The sequence below is a fragment of the Anas acuta genome, chromosome 12, assembly GCF_963932015.1.
Source record: "Anas acuta chromosome 12, bAnaAcu1.1, whole genome shotgun sequence".
Lineage (NCBI taxonomy): Eukaryota > Metazoa > Chordata > Aves > Anseriformes > Anatidae > Anas > Anas acuta.
In genome coordinates, this window is record NC_088990.1 from 12,155,075 (window position 1) to 12,175,273 (window position 20,199).

The 20,199-nt window shown below is 39.7% G+C and overlaps 1 protein-coding gene across 8 annotated transcripts in view; it reads left to right on the forward strand.

Moving 5' to 3' along the window:
• NEO1 (neogenin 1) overlaps positions 1–20,199 on the forward strand; it is a 188,095-nt gene that overhangs the window by 108,439 nt on the left and 59,457 nt on the right. For all 8 annotated transcript variants that reach the window (XM_068695194.1, XM_068695196.1, XM_068695197.1 and 5 more), the window contains exons 6-7: positions 6,202–6,356; positions 7,183–7,303. In XM_068695194.1, the coding sequence (XP_068551295.1) occupies positions 6,202–6,356; positions 7,183–7,303 (276 nt within the window). The remainder of the gene's footprint in view (positions 1–6,201; positions 6,357–7,182; positions 7,304–20,199) is intronic.

Below are 20,199 nucleotides of genomic sequence, written 5' to 3' on the forward strand. Positions count from 1 at the left end.
AGTATTTGTCCTCCCAGGATCAGAAGGTAAAACTCCCCTGGGCTTATTTGAAATGCTGATTGAAAGGCTGTTTATAAAAATAATAAAAACGCCCAGTTTATATAATAATGGTAATCTTAGTTGCTTACTGAAATACAAGATTGGGCTTCTACCCACAGTGTAGTTATGAAATGGAAGTATTAGCTATAAAATGGAAGTCACTTGAGCAAGAATGCTTAAGAAGTGGTTAATCAGAGATGTGCTACAAGAAATTATCTAGTCTGCTCAGGGTTTTATTTATCAATATGGGGAGTACGCAAGAACTTGTGGGTTTGGAAGATGCTTTTGTATTTGAACGATTGGCATTGATTGATAAGGGAAATCATCGGGTCATCCAGAGAAGTGTGTACAGAGGAGAGTGAAGGTTCTGCGAGGAGACATTGACAAGAATTCAGATTTAATGGTATGATTTCAGGGAACACACTTGTAATTTTTGTGGAATGAGAGCATTTGTAAGTGGCTGAGGAAGCGGAAATGGCTACTTCAGCCTGGTCCTTGACCACTCTGTTTGGAAACGCAGCTGTTGCATTTCAGCCCCTTGGCTGCCGTAGCGTGTTGAAGCAGGGAGGTGACAGAGGACTGGAGGAAACAGCAAAATGCTGTGACAGATACCTCTTGCAGTTGATCATGTGTAAGTTGTTTTTTGTCTGATGCTATGCTTTGCCCAACAGCTGTGCTAATGCTTTTTTAAAAAGAAAGCAAGTCTTTCTAAAGTATGGCTTGCAATCTGTGTTTCTGTTGTGTCAAAATCAGACTATTCTTACACAATTTGAGTAAGACTTTTACACCTATTCAGAAGGGAGATAATGGCACAGCTGCAGCTGCCTGTTCTTTGAGGAATACTGGATATATAATGCCTAGTTCAGCTTTGGATTTTTTTTTAAGGAGATTGTACATTCAGGTGATTTTTTTTTATTTTTTTGTTTGTTTTTTTTTTACTACTCTGAAGACCTAAATGACCTGCTTACTTGCACTCCTGCCTCTGCAAGGTTCTTTTTGTTTCCTGATAGTCAGACTTGAGAAACACTACTTTGCCATCTTTCTTTTCTTTCTGGGGAGCAATGTGGAGGGATTCAGCTTTGGTGAAAGGGGAAGGCATGCAAAAATTAGATATTAACTAGAATAGCAGCATTTTGGTCTGAATATTTTAGGACAAGGTTCACTGTGCTTGTAACTAAGCAAGCAGAAAGTTCTGCTTTTTTAATTGTGCAGAACTTGAATTTTTCCTTTTCTTGTTTAGTTACAGCTTTCACATTTATAGTTTCACGTTTGAAATGAGATTGCGAAACCAGGAACCTTTGTTCTTCCATCCGTGATTGTAAAACTGAAAGGAAAGCTCTTCAAGAGCTGGAGAGGACTGAATGTAATTAATTTCTCTCTCATTTGAAGCAGTACAGATGGCTGAATTGAAAATAGATTCTTTTGGCTACGGCCCTGAAGGCCACCAAATTGTTCTCTTTCGGTCTTAATGAGAGAGAACAGGCAAGAGCTGCTGACCACTGAAAAGACACTTGAAGAAGCAGTCATTCTGTAAGGCTCAGAATAAATGATGCTGCTTTAATGTTCATCACATAGTTATTCAAAGGTTCTTAATACTTCACCATTTAAAAATTAACCTGTAGACAATGTGGATCCTAAGCCAGCGTTTTTCTTTGTTGGTCCCTGCTGGCACACAAGCACGAATCAGGTGAGTGTCAGTCCTGTACATTGCCTTTCGCTGCTCAATTGGTTTTCTGCTCCTTCTGGTCACCTGCATTTGCAAAATGGCATCTGTGCCCACCAGCAATTCCCGTCTCCACTTCGACTAATGTACTTCCTTAGTTCTTCTCATCATCTTACACCCGTGGGCTTAAAAAAGCATATTATTTTTAGAGTATTTCACTTTTCAGGGATCCAACTTATAAGTCACCTGCTGATGTAGATTGCCCTCATTCTTTTCTCTGATCACTGTTGGGATCAAAATGCTTTGTCTTTTGTATCTGCAGATGGGTGGAAGATGCTGTTGTGTAAAGACTCTCTTAGGGTGCTACAGTGCATGTGAAATTCTGTGCGAGCATCTTGCAGTTGCAATAGTTATTTGCATGCTGCCATTCGGAGGGATAGAAGAGTAGGGTGAGCTGCCAAGTTTTCTTTGAAGTTTAATTGTCTGTTTGGTAACGGAACACATAATCCTCCATTACAAATCTTATTTTATATGGTAATTGGCTCATTTGCTCTCTGGTTATCAATTTAACTTCTCTACCACAAACATCTGCACTTACATTGTGTTAATCGGTGCAAATGCTAAACATTGACATAGTTAAACTATAAAAGTGTGTTTCAAAAGCATTTTTAATTCATTAACTGGAAAGTAAAGGATAATAAAGTGAGCACTTCTCATATTACTTTCCCTTTGTAAATAGTGTGGCATTTCCTCCAAAAGCCAGAAAAGCAAAGTCACTTTGAAAAATGAAGTGTTTCAAATTCTTAATCTCCTAAGTGAAAAATATTTGAGAGCAGGTAATAGGATATCTAGTTCAACTTTCATTTTCATGACAAATCTTATAATTCAGTATTAATGCCTGCTAGTGGATGGTGCCCTGAGTTCAAGCAATGCCAGTCGCTATAGATTTTGAGGGGGCTCCAAAGGTCTTCATTACAAGGGAAACACCAGTGATGAGAACAGGAACAGACAATGTCCGTAGACTGAGGACGCATTTCTTTGTGAGGGAAGGTCTGCTGTCTCCTCTGTGCTGTTTATGCTGGGTGTTTCTGAACTAAAAGGATGGCCAAATATGCTTTGGGAAGAAATAACCAATGAACACACAGAAGTAAGTGGAAGATCAGATAAAGGAAAACCATGGTTTAATTGAAGATAACCCTGTATCATAATGCTTTTGAGAAACTAACTCACTCTAGCAAAGGCTATCTTGAACCCAGAGCAGTTATTTGTTTATATTAAGTGCCACTCGTTATTTTATTGACCCTCTGGTGTATATCCCTACATGTGAGTTGGACTCAATGATCCTTGTGGGTCCCTTCTGACTCGGGATATCCTGTGCTTCTGTGATCCCCCTGTTATCTTGGAGTTTTGTGGCATAGCTGCTAGGTACAGTGAATTGCTTGTCTTCTGACATCAGCAGATAAATTTTTTATACAAGTTTTATGCTTTTAACAGTGAACGTTGCTTGCTTGTGTTTAGTAGGATTCCTGTCATAAGTTTAATAGTTAAGGAATTAATGCCACCCTGTAGAGAACGGTAAGAAAATAAGGGTACTGCAACTTCGTAGAAAAACAACTTCCTGTGTTTCCAGTTTTTATGCTCTCTTTTTACAACCACATGGGTGCTTCAACATTTGGTGTGTATATGTCTGTATCTGTGTGCAGAGGAGAGATTGAAAGGAAGTGATAAAGCAGCCTGGGACAAAATTACTCATTAGTTAAAAATGATTAAAGATGAGAGAGCTGCGGACTTGGAGATCAGCATGTTGCATCTAGGAAAGGGCAAATACAGTAGCATTATGAATTGGGCAAGATGTTTGCTGTAGCGATAACACTGTATTTATGCTGTTTTTTCAAGTCAGTGGCAAGACACATCTGAAACCGCATGCAAGTAATTGAAGCTCTACGGACTGCAAAGATGAATTCAAAGTAGAGCAAATACAGAGGGTCACTGGTGATGGTGTGGTGGCTTGTCATGCCAGAACAACCTGAGCAAACACGGCTTGTTGAGTGGCCAAAACAGAGGCTGGGATATGGGAAGGGAGTAGAGGAAAAGCACAGCTCCTTCAGAATAGAAATGCCAAGGGATAAACACCCGGGAGGAATGCAAATTTACAATAAAATAATAGGTTACTGCAATTTGGTCAGGAATAAATTCAGATGACAGTTTCCAAATGTAACTTCAGAGGACTGAAGTTACAGTTGCAACAGCCATCCGATGCAGATACTAAGTACAAAAGAACTTAAATCATTTTCATTTGGAGTTCATGGAGGTTTTGGTAAATTTAAGAAAATGATTATACAAAATGGATCGTGGAAGTCATAGGCAGCAACTGGACTCAGCCTGTTACAGATCTTTAACCCTATATGAAGGAGGTCAAGCTGTAAATGTGTGTGACCATCTTTTTGTAGTTTCTGGTGCAGGTTTACATATGTCTGAGAGTTAAGTCATCTTCCTACTCTATAAGTAAATATTTTCATATTTTTATGTTCTCTTATTTCTGGTCTGAAACTTGAGAGATCAGAAGAGAGATCAGTTTGTGGAGAGCAGCTTGTCTCCAGCTATCTGTGGTTTTTTGTTTTTTTTTTTTTTTTATTAAATCCACCTGCAAACCTGTACATGAAGGAAAACGGATCATATCACAGAAAAAAGGTATAACATAACCTAGTATTCCTTATTCCCTAGTGTGAAATAAATCCCATTGATGAGTGAAGCATGTAAAATGTTTGCCTAAACTCTGTAGCCCAGCCATATTGACTTTCTTTGATAAATATTAAAGGGCAAAAGGCTGCTTTTGACTTTCCTGGAACTTGAACAATCAGACCTGCCACCAGAAGTAAGCAAATTGCCCTTATGTCGGCGAGATTAATAAAAACAAATAGGTGAATGTGTTTCACAACTGATGATATTCAAATTCTGTGTGCCTCGAAAGGGCTCTTCCACCAGTGAGCTGCAGAGGCTTGGAGTCCTCTCCCACTCCTGGATGCTTCCTGGGGCCCCAGTGGTACTTGCAAAATTTTGGATGCATGGGGCTTGCGTGGCCAAAGAATTCTCTATCTTTGAGTTCTCCTGGATTTTAAACTTCCTTATTTTCACTAACCTTACTCTGAACATAAAAGACCTTTCAAAAGGTGGTCAAGACCCAGAGATGACAACTTAGCGATGTGCTTTATGTTCTTTCAGGAAGAACCTTTGTGCATTACTGAGCTCTGAAATACACATCTTGGGGCACCCCTGCCTGGAGCATGTTATTGATGTGGTACAAAGCTGTGTCTGCAGTTCTGCAGCTAGTGCTTCTTGCAAGGGGGGTATTTATTTTTAACTTTGGAGGTCTAATTCCTTTAAGATGCCCGAAGATACGAATAGGCATATAAGAGACAAGGATCTATACCTTGCAGTGAAATGTGGCTGTGCCTACACAAGGCAAAGAAGAAAGCCTTCAGATAAATGCAGCGCTCTCTATTTGATGTACTGAGTTTCTCCACAGAAACACAAGGGAATGGGTACCCCAGGAAAGTTTCATCTTAGTTTTGCGCCCGTTGACTTCAGAAAGTCTTTTTAATGTAATTTGACCTTTCTGCTACCTTTCGACTTAAATATTAAGTACAAAGAACTCTCTGAAAACCCTCTGTTGTATCAACTGCAGAGGTTTGGCTGAATAATAAGACATTGCTGATCATGATGTGCTTGGTGTGATGGAGCCCGACTGCAGTGCCACTGCTCTTTGTTCTGGGGACCTCCAAGGGGGTGCTTGTCATGCACCTCACATGGAAATTGCAAGAAAGTTTTACACAGCAATTTCAGTCAAAGCCCGTTTTTTTTAAAATTTCAAATCTAACTACAATCTTCCCACTTCATAAAGTAACAAGCTTTGCTGAAGGAAAGGGTGAAGGCTTTTCTGTAACCTGGGTTTTGTCTTGCTGAGAGCTTAGCCTACAAGATTCCTTATTTGTGAAAGGTGCATTGAAATGTTGCACAATTAAGCACTAAATGATTTGCTCAGATGAGCTCTTGAGTTAGCGAAGGAAGTGTGAATATTCTCTGAAATCCTCCCTGTACGTGCTGCTCCTGCTGCTCTTTAGCGTGCAGCATCGTGCCTAAGGCAGATATGAGAGCAGTATGGTCTTCAACCACCCAGGTGTTCTTTTCCAAATAGTATATATGTCTCGATTTTAAAAATACTTTTTTATATTACACTTTATAGATTTTGGTTCAATTTCTTTTTTCATGTATTCTCAAGAGGTCATTTCAAATTAGACTGGCTGGCTATTTAACTGGCCTAAATGCAATTTTGAAATAACAGAGCTTGTATCAGCTTATATCAAACTTTGATTTGAAAATGTCTGCCAACATTGCTACTGGTTGTGCTGCCATCCCTGAAGCCATCTTTACATGTACAAGCAAAACTAATTGCTTTTGTGGATGCTAACACTATCTTTTGTCTTTCTTTTTATTTTAAGTTCCTCCTGAATTTCTGAAGCGGCCAGCGAACATTTATGCTCATGAATCTATGGACATTGTCTTTGAGTGTGAGGTGACTGGAAAACCTACTCCAACTGTGAAATGGGTCAAGAATGGAGACATGGTGATTCCAAGTGACTACTTCAAAATTGTTGTAAGTATATAGTCAGTTTTGCCCATTTCCAGCTCTTGACCCGACCCTTAGTCCTGTAACACAAACATACGGAAGCTAGATTCTTCCATAGGACCACCTTCCTATTTTTATGCTATTGATGTTTTCAGGGCCTGGAAGAATTAATTGGCATGTTGAATTCTGTAATGCTCTGTAATTCAGTCATTTTACTGAAATTCTAAAACACTTTGCTTGTGAGTCTATTTCTTGGTAGCTTAGATTTTCCATGAGGGAGAGAGGCAAAGCACAAATTGTTGGTTGAACCCGTTGGAGTGCAAGCTCACTGTGAACACCGTCTGTTTTCTGCAGTCATCTGTGATTGATGAAAATTACAATTTCAAACAGAAATTGAAATATAAATATACCTGAGTTGTGGATCGTAAGTTTTGGCACACTGGTACTTCTAGTGGGAAATGTTAGATGTAGTGAAAGTCATTACTGAGACATAGCTTAGAACTTAATGGTTGTATAATTGGGTATACCTGAGGTTGTGGGATTGTAACAGTGAGTTATGCGGTTATATGCAGTGCTTAAAATATCATAAAAATGGCTGTGGGAATGTTATGACTTGCCAGTGATATGTGATGCTAGAAAATGATAGCCATTAGTAAGAGCTTCTGCTGCTTTTTGATGCTGTATAATTTGAGGATTCAAAGTAAAAGAGATGAAATCTGATGGGAGCTCGAAATACACTTTTGTGTATTACTGTTCAGAAGTTTCTCCTATCATAGTAATGTGTCATAATAACACCATTGTTTTTGCAGTCACAGCCCATTTTTAAGTATTGTTTTTATCCTTCACTCCTCAGAAAGAACATAATCTGCAAGTTCTGGGTCTGGTGAAATCAGATGAAGGATTCTATCAATGCATTGCAGAAAATGATGTTGGAAATGCACAGGCTGGAGCCCAGCTGATAATACTTGACCTTGGTAAGATAAAAAGTGACAGTATAGTGCCAAAGTTGGGAAGGAACAGTTTCAGGGGACCTTTTCCACATGATACATGTTACCTATAACTCAGATTGACTAGGATGATTTTTTTAAATCATATGAAGGTTTCAGTGTCATCTTCTCCCTCTACACTTACAGGTACTTAGGGAGAGGAGAAATTGGGGAGTTCTACAGGATTCACCTTGCATTTTGGAAAATATGTTGGAAATACCTAGTGCAATAATAAACCATAGCCGTAAATCTGAAATATTAAGTGTATGCTGAGATTTTGAAAAACAATAGGACATCCAATATGAAAATAGTCACTGCAATTCCAAAACCGAAAAATAAGTTCTTACAGAGCTCACAACAAATGAAGTATTTTACACTGAAGTCATTCCAGTGTCAGAAGCTTTTTTCTGCCATCAGTTTTAACAAACAAAGTAGTAGTAAGCTCTGTCATTTCTGCAGACTGTGACTGTAAAAGAATTGGTGGAGTTGCAGCTGCTGCAGTTGAAGATAAATATTTATTGCGCTCTGGTCAGTGGTATCACTAACAGTGCTCACCTGTTTGCCATTGAAACACACAGTATTCTGCATTGCATATTTTGAATGCTATAAGAGAATAATTATTGTTAGGATAAAAGAACTACTGTCTTCCAGAAAAAAAGGCAGTACAAATATCATTACTAAGGCATCAACTTGTTTCACTCTTTCAGGTCACACAGCTCTTGAAAATAATTTCTAATAGCATAATGAAGAAAACCAGTAGAAAGAAGGATAAGGGAAATAAGTCAGACAAGAAAATACTAACTCCATACTTTTTTGACTTTAGTGCTGCCTCTCTTTTTTGGATATTGTTTCAAAATTGCCGTTTCTTTTTTCCCCTGTATATAACAAAACTTTTGGATGGAAAGACTTAGAAGGAACAGTTACATATGACCAGGGACATGATATAAGTTGACACTTGAAATTTTAAGATTGCTGGTAGACTTGGTTTTGTTGTTCAGCGTACAGAGAGTGAACTGTTACAAGTGTGCCATTAAGGGAGATATTTCCCATTTCTTTTCTGATTGTTCTGTAGAGTAGTTTGAATTTTACCTTCTTCTGAATTCTGCTTTGGATGCGGGTATGTTTCCTTGCTGGCTGAAGGGATGTATGTACTTTCCACAACAATTTTGGGAATGAAAGGTGCCCTCTACTGGATTCAGTAGCTTTAATACTACGCAGCCATGGGATTTCACCTCTGACTGGTGTTAGGCGGCTGGATCCAGCATTGGCCTACTGTCATCATGTTGCCAGAAAAATTATTAAAAGTAATTTTATTTCTGCTGTATGCATGAATCACCTGAGTAGTTTCCACATCTTTCAAATGGAAGCATTATTCCATATTTTCTGTGTTTGAAAAATATTGAATAATTAATGTACTTGGGTTTTGAAGCCCTGCCCAAGTTTGTACTTTCACCCAGTTCCCAGTAGTGGTTTATAAATTACTATTACTGTTATTATTTTAGTTCCTGTGGTCTCACTCTTCTTCCTTTCCCTCCCCATTGTTTGCCCAGTGGTTTCTCCTTCCTGTTCTACTCTGGCAACCTGTCCTGTTACACTAAAGGACTTTGCCTTATAATGCTGTCCTTTTTCTTTTGCATGCTGCCAAAGGATTATGGATGCAGTGTTGATGGAGTCTCGGGTGTAAAAATACACCCACGAAGTCATATCGTGCTGTTACATGGCCTGCAGTGTTTTTAACAATGCACTCCCTGTGTAACACTGATGCATATTAGTTGTTGTTTTCCAGCAGTAGAGATGATCACATGGTACCTCACTGAAAGTACATTTATTTTTTTTGCTATTGAATAGTGGCATAACAAGTAGTGCAATTAGGCATGAATGTGTTGTGTGTTATTCAGTCCTGATGTATGAAAAGAGGTATAATGTACACAGTCAAGGAAAATATAGATATTTGAGATCTTATTTTAACACCTTGTCACAATATATGAAAGGTGAAGAAGGAAGAAATGTTCAGGGAAAGAAAGTGAAGGCATGATGTATGATAGTTCTTTCATGACAACCATCTTGGTACAAAAACAAAAAACACCAATTTGAACAAAAAAAAATCTATTCTGAATACTTTGCTCATTAATTCAGAAAGCTATTTTTCTTCAATTTCACACCTGATGATGAGAAATACCTACCTTGGCAATTGGAAAGTAATTTCAGTGAAAAAATGTTGGTTATGTGCTCATCAAAGTTCTCCATCCCAGTTGGCAAGGATGTCTCTTCCTTTTCTGCTCTCTGTTTTCTCCTTCCTAAATGGAATTAGAAAACATCTGGAGAAATTACAAGCTATTTCCAGGTAGCCCTTTCAGTTTCCATATTAAATTGGTCTTTAATAAAGGAAATTTATACTAGAAAATATAGAAGCCTTTTAGAGTTTGTCAGACAGCCAGGCCACATGCATTCTTTATGGGCCACTGTTGAAGAAATGGACCGTGACTGTTTTGGTCATCTGTACATGGAGTAGAGCATTGACTATGATATAATTGACAACAAGGAAGGGGATATTTGGCTGCCATAAGGGATAAGTGTGAGTAGTTGGAAAAGGCACTCACTCAGACTGTGAGGGAGATACTCTGAGGAAGGATAAATAGAAATAAACCTATAAAAGTGTCCTCTATTTGCACTTTGCCTATTAGATCAGATCAGATCTTAGTTGTCTCTTTTGCGCATTACCTTGTTTCATTCTGCACCCTTTGCATAGAAATCTTCCTGCATGTTGTTTTTTGCTGCCTGGAGTGCTGCTGCTTCACCCGTAGCTGGGCTGCGGTGCGCGGGACAGGTTGCGGAGCGGTCTGAAAGGAAAGCACCACGCCTGTGTTTTTTTCAGTCTTACCTAGTAGCATCATTTTTAAATACAGCAGCCATAAAGTACACAACATGCTTAGCTGCAGGAGGTGTTCTGCATTTGATCACTGGCTTCCCAGGAACCAGGTCTGGTTATTCACCTCATTGTCTTCGGCACCCTGGCCCTTCAGCGTGCAGGTGTGCGTGAGCGACCCGGACTGGAGCGCATGCAGACTCAGCTGCTACACTCAGTTTAAAATAATTGTAACTTGTAACACAAGTTTCTCTTGGGTTGGTCTTCTCTGCATTTGTGTTGAATTCTGAAAAGCTTGCAATATTTTTGGGATTTGTGGAAAATAAAGAATTGACTGGCTAAAAATGCCAGGGTAAATGGAAGGCTTACTGGGGCGGCGGCTTTATTTTAAATTCTGTAATTCTCTGTTAATAAGTTTAGAAGAGAAGAATTACTTAAGGAAAGGGGATTTTGACCTGAATTACTGCACTACTCTGCACTTGCCCTCTGCCAGCCTATGGGGGTTTCGCTGCTCTGTCTTTGCCTTGCTGCTGAAGCAGATAGATGGTATCCCCGTAGTTCCATCAGATGCCACCATGGAGGACTCAGCATATCCCAGTGAGAAGGAAGAACCCTAGCTGTGCCTTGGGTGTAACTTTGTTAGGGATCTCAAAATCTCTCATTGGTCCTTTTTCAAAAAAGCCATTTATTTTTTTTTAACTTACAATTATGTCCTGATAGGTCAGCATCTGACCTCAGTTTTCCAATGCACAAATCCGATATGCTCGCTTAATCATAACAAAGCTATTTCTTGTCGTCATTTTTACAGCATTGTTTTGTGTCAACTTTTTTTTCTGTGAAAACCTCAGTAATGGATACATTTGGGTTTTCTTTGTGGAGGTTAAATGCTAGTGACAAGACTGAGAAATTCAGCCAGGACCTGTAACCTGGCCTTTTCCAGTGATTCTGGCATTGCTCAGAATTGCCATTTGGGGACTGAAAAAAGAACAGGTGGCAATGAGTAAAAGGAGGTGCCTTTGGGGGAGGAAGGCAGATGGTTCCCTGTCACCCCTCTGTGATAGGCATTTGACAAGTACTCAGGCACCAAAAAAAGGAGTGATTATTGAATGCTGTATAAAGAAAAATCATCGACTGTAAACAAATATGCCATGTTATTTAGAGAACAATTTCAAAACATGAGTTGAGATGCAGCGCATCACCTTCAAAATTCCAAAGAAAGCGTAGTACACTGAGCAAATTCTGTGCTTCTGTACTACAGAAATTAGTGTTTGTCATCCTTGAGTTGCATAGGAGTGAATGAATTGAGCTGGTATCCAGTAGCGTGCTGTGTCACGGTTTTTGTGTTGTATCTGTCCATTGCTTTAAACGTTAAATGTTCTTGAAAACTAGTCCAAGAAAGCACATGTAAATTCATAGTACCAGCATGGGAAACAAGGAGGAGGAGTTAGGAGTCTGTGTGTGGCTGCAGAGCACTGGGCTTACACAGGTGCATTGGGATAGCTCCAAGGGATGGGTGCAGGCTCCTTCGGAGGGGCAGGGAGGAAGCAAGGAAGAGGATCAGGCCATGCATGCAGAGACCGACAGTGGTGCTTACAGCTTTTCCTTGGAGAGGACAATGAACCAGCAAGAGCTGAGGATGGAAGGATGATGTTTTTGTGCATCTCTGCTAAAGACCTCTGCTAAATGAATGGGAAGAGGCAGTTCAAGCCTGCTTTATGCAACTGTAGAAAAGAGCCTTGTGATTGCAGGCCCTGGTACGTGTGTGGTTGTCTTTAACCATCTGGTGCGTGCTAGCATGGCAACTGGGTGGTGGGGCTGGCAGTACGGGAGGATTCTGGGGTGTGCTGAAGATGATTTCTTAACACAGGCTGTCTGTGTCTGGCTGGGTGAGTAGTGCTGGTGGTGTGTTGCATCTGCAACAGCCTGGGAGGAGCAGCAGGAGTAGGGGAAGAGAGGGACCCGACCGGCTGGCAGGAAGCTCAGAGGTCATCCCCAAGAAAACAGAGCCAGCATTGAAAGGCTGGCAGGCAACAGGAAAATGCTGTGGAAAGGGGATTTCCAATCAGGTAAGAAAAAACAGTTTCACAGAGCAGGTGGTTGCAGTGGGACGAGGTTGCCCAGGGAGGCTGTGATGCCTCTGTTCCTGGAGATATAGGGCACTCCTCGATGTGGCCTGAGCAGCCTGCTCAGAAGTGGCTCTGGTCTGTGTATATTCATGGATGAACTGCTGAGATCCCTCCCAACTGGCAATATTCTAATTCAGAAAGTGTCAGTCCGAGAGGTGTGAATGGATCCTGTTTAGCTCTTTGTTTATAGTCAAATTACCACCATTCTGTAGTATGTGTTTTTCTACTGATCTCCTTACGAGAAATTTAAATGTCTTGTATTGAAGGCACAGTTTGACATTGCAACCCAAATTTGATTAAAGCATAACACCGCTTGGGCTGCACTGTGTGATTTTAATTCCTCCACTGAATTTCCTTATGTGAATCCTAATTCTGAGAGAGTTTTAAAGACGTCATTTATTGACCTGAAATTTGTGCTCTCTTTGTGTAATTGGATGCTGTGCGGGACCACTGCTGCATGAATAATTTCATTGTATGCTGGTGCTTCTCTGCCAGAGTTTGGCAGTCAGCTCTCTCAAGTCTGGTAGCAGTAGAGTGAGGTTATAGGACTTCTGGTGGGGCCGGGGCTTCCCCTCCTACACCAAGGTGGAGAACATCAGACCCATTGTCAGCATTTTCTGGAGTCAGCATGTTTCAGCTAGAATGGTGCCAAAATACGGTGTTTCAATACTGCAGTGGCGTTTTTTGATTGAGGTTTCCTCAGGCTGATACAGACTTAAGATTTCTATGGGAGTAAGCTACCACCAGGTTCCGTGCCCACAGCCTGTCTCAGCCTGATGCCAGTCAAGAGGAGTTTCTAGCTCTAGCGGGATTTCTCATTAGGCAAACCTCGGATGTAACTTCTCTGTGAAAGAGGATCCTTTCCGTGGGTGGAGCCCGCTGTCTATTCAACCATGCCATATAAATATCACAATTCAGAAAGCCATTTGTTAAGATTCTTCTAGTTTTCAAGAAGTGTTTCAGGTACAGAAAAAAACAGGTAAAGTAGCAGACTAACCAGCAGATAGTCTCTTCCATAGATGTTCCCCAAACCAGGAAACAATACATCAGAGTGCTTTACTGCTTGAAATAAAGAGCTGTCAGTGCATTGCTCGAGGCTGTGGTGGTGTTTTTTCCTGAAGGACAGAATTTCCATGCACTTGTTAGCACAGCAAGAAGCATAGAGAAATAAGTTTGTTAGTGCTTCTCATGGCGAATGTTCTGATCTTGGGAGAGAAAAATTTAATTTAATTGCATCAGATTTACCACTATGGGAATCAATTTTTATTACTGTTGACCATTGCAGTGGTTGAAAGAATGACCGCGTGGAATTCATTGCAAGGGACGCCACTGCTCCCTGTGCATTTGACTGTTGAATAATGATGGGGAAAAAAAGTCTGAAATTTTGGGGCAGACTTCTCAAATGAGTTCTCTGCGTGTTATCATGGAAAGTAGCAGAGAAAAAGGGAGTAGAGGTTGTCATGCAGACCCGGTAGAGACAATTCAACCTGTGACATTCCTGATAAATGTCTGCATAACTTGATTATTAAATTATTTTCCTGAGGAAAAAAGCATCCACTGGCTCTTCCCTTGTGCAGTTTTGCCTATGGAGACTTGAATTTTTTGCTTAACTTGTCCGGGGTGAACCTCTGCTGTTTTCAGGCTGTTTCTCCACTTTGACAACATGCTTTGAAATTCTAAACGTGTCCTTCAGTGTGCTTGCAGCCCTCCTGACTTTGCATTCCTATAAATATTAAGAGTTTTCTCTGTGCCATTGTCTGGGTTGGTAAAATGTGTGTATACACACACACACACACAAAATCTTATGGAAGTCAACATGCCCTCCTTTACATCCTGGTTGAAAATCACCTTTCGTTCTGACATCGAAGCATTGAGAACTATTCTGAATGTGATTTTTTTCCAGCCAGTTATGAATCCACTTTTGTAGTAGCTTCATCTGGAACATATTTGCTTGCTTTTCAAGATGTCCTGGGAGGCAATGTCAAAAGCCTTATGTAAATCAAGATATATGAAATACTCCACATTTTCTGTATCTGTAGGTTCCGTTATTCTGTTGTAGGAGGCAAATACGATTTCTCTTTGACAAATTTTGGCTTCTGCTGAAAGAAATATGGAAGTTGGCATTAACAGGCTTGTGCTCTGATTTGAAAAACTTGATTGCACTTTTGGGGATTTTCCATATGTGAGAAGTAAAGTAGAATCAACTGCTGGCCTTTGTCTGGTTCAAACTCTGAAGCAGGCAGCTTGCATGTCCAGGACCTCTTTTGGATGATTGCACAGATAACAAGTGTAATCTCTCAGGCTCTTTCACATTTATAGAGGTAATTTTTATTTTTTTTAAAGTATTTTTTATGCATCCACACACTGAATCAAGAACATTCAGTATTGTTTTCAAGGTGATAGTGTAAATATTTTCTCAATTCATGTAGTTACAGGGTTGTCCGAGACTGTAGAAGTACTTGAAAACTGTGCAGGGTGTTGTGGATGAAATGTCAAAGCAAGATGAAGAAAGCCAGCTGAATCAAAGAGAAGGACTCTGTTGGGTATTTTTACTGAAAACTGTTCTACATTTTTGCTCATATAGAAGTGTCTTTGCATTCTTTCTGTCTGGTACAATTTTACATGTCTTAACGAAAGGAAAACCAGAAGAGGTCCCTGTGGTTATGCAAGTGGCTTTCAGATGTCTTACAGCGTCCACCAGAGAAGAAATGATTTGTGGATTGCAACTGAATAGTAAGGCTGCAAACCCTTGTGGCCAAGCATTCAAATTTTCTGTAAAGAGGAGAAGTACTCGAAAGAAATGGATCCTGGATCTCAGGGGAGCAGATGATGGTAATGAGCCTCAGCAGCTGCTTGGTGCCATGTGCGCCCACCTCTGCTAGCACCAGAACCCAGTGGGATTTGAGGGACCCACTCTGGTCTCCTATGGGGAGATGATGCAAAAAAAAAAAATAGAAAACCCACTAAGATGGGTATCCTTAGAGACAAGGATAGCAGGGGAATTTCCTCTCCCCTGGAGAAATCCCACTTTTGTCTGTCGTATCTCAACATGTAGCTGTGGATTTTTTTGCTCAGCAGATTCACGGCTGCTTAATGTCAATATCCCATTCCATATATTCATACAGGATTTGTCACAGTTTACATCAAAAATTGTTTTTCAAATTTAGTAAACAGTGCAGAACGTTACGGAACTGTGGTATTTGAGCTAAATGCCTTCTGTATGGTATGGTGTATGCCTTTTAAGATAATTGGGCTGTTCAGGGGCTGTTACTGTGTTATAAAATCCAAGTTATTTCCTCATACACCTCTGCACATGCCTGTAAACGCTGTTGTTCCGTGTGCACACATATTTAAGTTTATAAAATTATGTCCATACATAAATACTAATTTTTTAAATGAAAAAAAAAAAAAAACACAAACAAACCTAGGGTACTGTAGATACTGCAGTTCTCTGAAAAAACTCCATGAATGCACCAAATCTGGCCTCAGTGCTGATTGGGTAAGGAAATCTTTAAAAATCATGACAGTGCTTGTGTTAAAAGTAGGTGGAAGCTTTTCCAAACTTGCTGTCTCAGTCCCTGTCTGAAAATATCAAAATGGCTTCATCTGAATGATAGATGAACAGCTTGTAAGTCTCATTTTGAAAGTTGTGTTTCAGGAACATAAACAGCATCTGAAAGCTCAAACTGACTTCAGACAGTGTTTTATAAAACCAAAGCCAAACTCTGGGAATATTTTGCTACTAGTTGTGTACACTTCCTTGCTAATTTTCTGTAAACATAGCAGTATGTTCTCCTCTTCAACTCTGGAAGACTTTTTTTCATTTTAATTTTGATTTTAATTTATGTTACTCAGCTAGTCTTCCTCCATGAAATCAGTGTTATTGTTTCTCATGGCTGCACATGTGTCCAGCATTGCCAGCAAGCTGTTGTAATTCAGTCAGGTTCCTTTCTTGATTCCACCCCTGTTTCAGAACTGGCCATTATTAATTCCTTCTTCAGCGAGCTCACTGAGGACATGGGGGTATCAAGAAGTCCAACTGATTAACCTACACTGCTGTAGATCTCAAACTTCTCGCATTTTAAGTTACTGAAATAGGGACCTAAACAGCTCTTATATTCTGCATTCAATGAACTATTCATGTTTAAAGTTGGCATGTGCTTTAAATAAATTGCTCTAATTTAGATTAAATTAGTAATAGATTAATGTTTGTCAGTGCGCGGTGAATGCAGGAAGGCATAACGGAATTTATAGGAGGCTTTGATTGTGCTTATTAGTTTTCATTTCTTGTTTTATGACTGTATTTACAGTTGAATTGGCAAAGAAATTTGAAGCCTTGTGAAGATGTGCATATCAGATGTTGTGCACCATAACTTTTAAATTTAAGACTGCTCAGCACAAATACGGGTTCCGCCGGTTGCTGCTCACACAGTTATACTCTGAAACAGCTGGGCTGTGTGTCAGCTGCTTGATTTTGGTTTTCAAAGGTACCTGTGTTTGAAGAAATTATAGGTCATATTGTAAAGAGAAGTGGGAAGGAGGGGAAGTGGCTCTGATGATGGAGCACCGCCCGTATGCTCGGTGTGAGCAGCTCCAGGCGTGGAGCAGTGGCTGGTTGTTTCTCTGCTGCTGCGTGGTCGGAGTTACAAGGTGAAAACAGAAACACCTGGGGTGAAAAACATCGACTGCAGAAGGAGGAAGCAGTCATTGCATCGTGAGGGATTTTTGCTTTTATGGGGTTTTGTTGGTTCCCTGTTAAGGTGAAGGGGATAATAGGAAGGATTAGCTTTAGCATTTCCTCTGCCTTTATAATTCACAAAAAGGGTTGTGAAGATTGACAGAAGTAGCCTTAATTTGTAATTGATCCTAGTCTCATGTTGTAAAGGAAAATATCAGATTTTGTCAGTTTCGCACCAGAGGGGGTGAACAAACGCGTGGATATGGTCTTAATTGGTTGCTTATATTTCAGAGCTGCTAAATTATACAGTAATATCAGAGACAGATGAATGCCATTTGGAGAAAAAACAGAAAGGATTGGTTTACAGTTTGGTTGCATATGTAATAGGACTCATACGGTCGAGTAACTGAATCTAGAAGACTCTTACTTCTGATGTCATGTATTTTCCCAGCAGTGTTGACAAGATAGCCTACAAAGGCTTATAGGTTTTATACCACATGGAAATTAAGCACATACCTAACAACTCAATCTGACTTTCCTTTTAATAATATACATTCAAATTTGCCTAATTTCAGTATTGAAACTCTGCTGATTGTCAGTGTTCTCGCTGTGTTAGAAGTATTCTATGTAGTGTTTTCTTACAATTATTGTTTTCCCTCTCCTTTACCTCCTCTCCCCCACAAAAAAAAGGAACCTGATAATTGTGGAGTCACAGTCTTTAAAAGACAAATGGATTCTGCATGGTTTCCTGTCGACGCATTGGTACTGAAGGTGCTAAAGGAAAATAATGAGAAAGAAAAAATTCATACCTGGGTTTGCTTTTCTCAGTTGTAAGTCACAGAGCTAATAGGTGCCACTGTGTCTCAGCAATAGGTGTCAGTATCCCAAATTCCCAAACATTCTGGTAGCTCACCCAGTTGCTGTAAAAACAGTGTGGCAGATATGGCCTGCAAAGGGTAAGCAAGCAGCAGATACATACGGTCTTTAACAGAGAAACCCAATTTAAATGAATATAAACATTGAATACCACATACAGTAGTATTGCTATAAATATAGTTATGGCTTAAAAGTGGATAGGTGTGGTTTTTTTTGGTATCTTCTCTCCCTTTAAAAAATCATGTGCATTGACCTAAATGAAAGAAAGAGAGTGTACTATATACATATAAGAAGTAGATATTTAAATACATAGATGTTTGATGAAGAGTAAATTTTGACATATGAACAGCTTGTTCAGTCTCATCTGCTGAAACTTCAGCTTGCAGAAGTGTTGCTGCAGCGCTGCTTGAAGTGTCAACAGATCCATGACTGAAGGAAATTATATTTCACTTCCAAGTGTCAGAGAATGCCATATAAGCTAATATTCAGGTAAATCCTATGTGTACTGTTAGCCGCCTCTGGATCGATGCACATCAGACACACAGGAGAGAAGTACCCAATTATGTCCTGAATGGGAAGATGGACATTATATCCAGAGGTAACTTGGAGAAACTCTGTGGTCATGTAAATACTTTGCTTTAAAATCAGGGGTTATCCAAGTTACCTGCAAGAAGTGGGGTGGTATCAGGAATTCCACCTGGTGGATCAGCAACTGCTGCTCTCAGATGGATTAATTTATTTATTTCAGTTTAGGCTGCTACCAAGAAAAGAGAGAATGGGGGCAATTAACCACTGCTCTTCCAGTGAAAAACCATCCTTAAATAGTCAGGTAGCATGGTTTGATCGTGATACCAGTATACTGGTACTGCTCTCTCATCAGAGCAGTTATTGAGTCCTAAAATTGCCTTGTCGAAACTGCTGTGGTTAATCATTTGTAGTGTTTACAGCATTGACAGCAACTGTGGCCCTGTTATGCTGGGTGTGCAAACAGTAAGTGAAAACTGAGGAACTGTGAAAAAACACAAAAGGTGAGGCTGGAAATGAAGGCATGGTGAAGTTGTCCCCTCAAGGTGAGAAAACAAGTTACTTTACACCAAGGGAGCAGTTTTGCCTAACTCCTGAAACATGCAAATGGCTCCACATACTGTAAAAACCACCACTTTCCAAAATCTATATATTGTGGTTTTATTAGTTGCTCTTCCATAAAGAGCTTTGCTTGGGTGTAGCACATTTGCTCTTGAAACAAAATAATTGCTTTTCTGTTATGAGATATTATAGTCAAAGTATGGTATGTTGTTGCAGACCCCACCGTTATAAACAGATTTTTATTCTTAGGAGTTCAGTTTATGAGTATTTACATTAAAAAGACAACCTGTACCATTTTTTTTATTTTTTTGATGCGTTTACTTTTGTTTGTGCTGTTTTGGGCCCTATATCTGTGTTTTGTTGAGGGTTTTGACTCTATTTTCAGGGAGTAGTTGTTAAAAACAAAAATGCTAGACATTTCAAATGCTTAATCTTAAAAGTTCAGTGATGACTACGTAAGCCCATCATTTTGCAGTACGTAATTATGGGTTGAATTTTGTTTCCAATAACAAAATGTGTTAAAAGGTATTTAATTTCGAACCCCTTGGGGACAGTTTGAGATATGTTTGGCTTTTTTCCTTCGTTTTTTTACAGTGCGAGTCCCATGATCCAGAGACAGGCAGGGCTTTTTTTCTTCACATCCTCCCCTGACCCACTGCTCTCTGATGTGAACAGCGGGGTTCCTGCCTTCCGCTGCGGCCCTGCTGCTGCACGCGCTGCGTCAGGAAGGGCTGTCCTGCGAGACGGGAAAAAATCAGATTGTTTCCTCTACACCAGGGTACTTGGTAATGAAATGAGAAAGGGAGGAGTGTCCTTTATCATAATCGCTTTTATGACTTCCTTTGAAAAATGGGCTCGTTGTTGGAAAGTGTGTTTGTCAGTTTGTTTATATAGCCACAGTTTATTCAGTGTCCATTTTACATTAGATTATAGGACTAAATGAACACTTAAAAATTCATAATCACTTGGTATTAGATAGGAATTTGCTTGTATGTCTTTTTGGTGAGCTTTTTGCAAATAGTATGAGTTGAGTGAAGAGTAAATAACAGTTCTCATTCCCAGTGGTAATGTAAATTAATCTAAAGCAATTACAGAAAAAAAAATATGTCTGCGTTAGGCAGAAGATGTCAGAATAGAGAAATGACTAAGTATTTCCATTTCATTTTATGAAAATAATGGGTACTTTTAAAGAAAGTTTTCTGTAGTAGTTAAAATGGTACAGAAGTTTAAAGCATTGTCTTTAATGAGACCA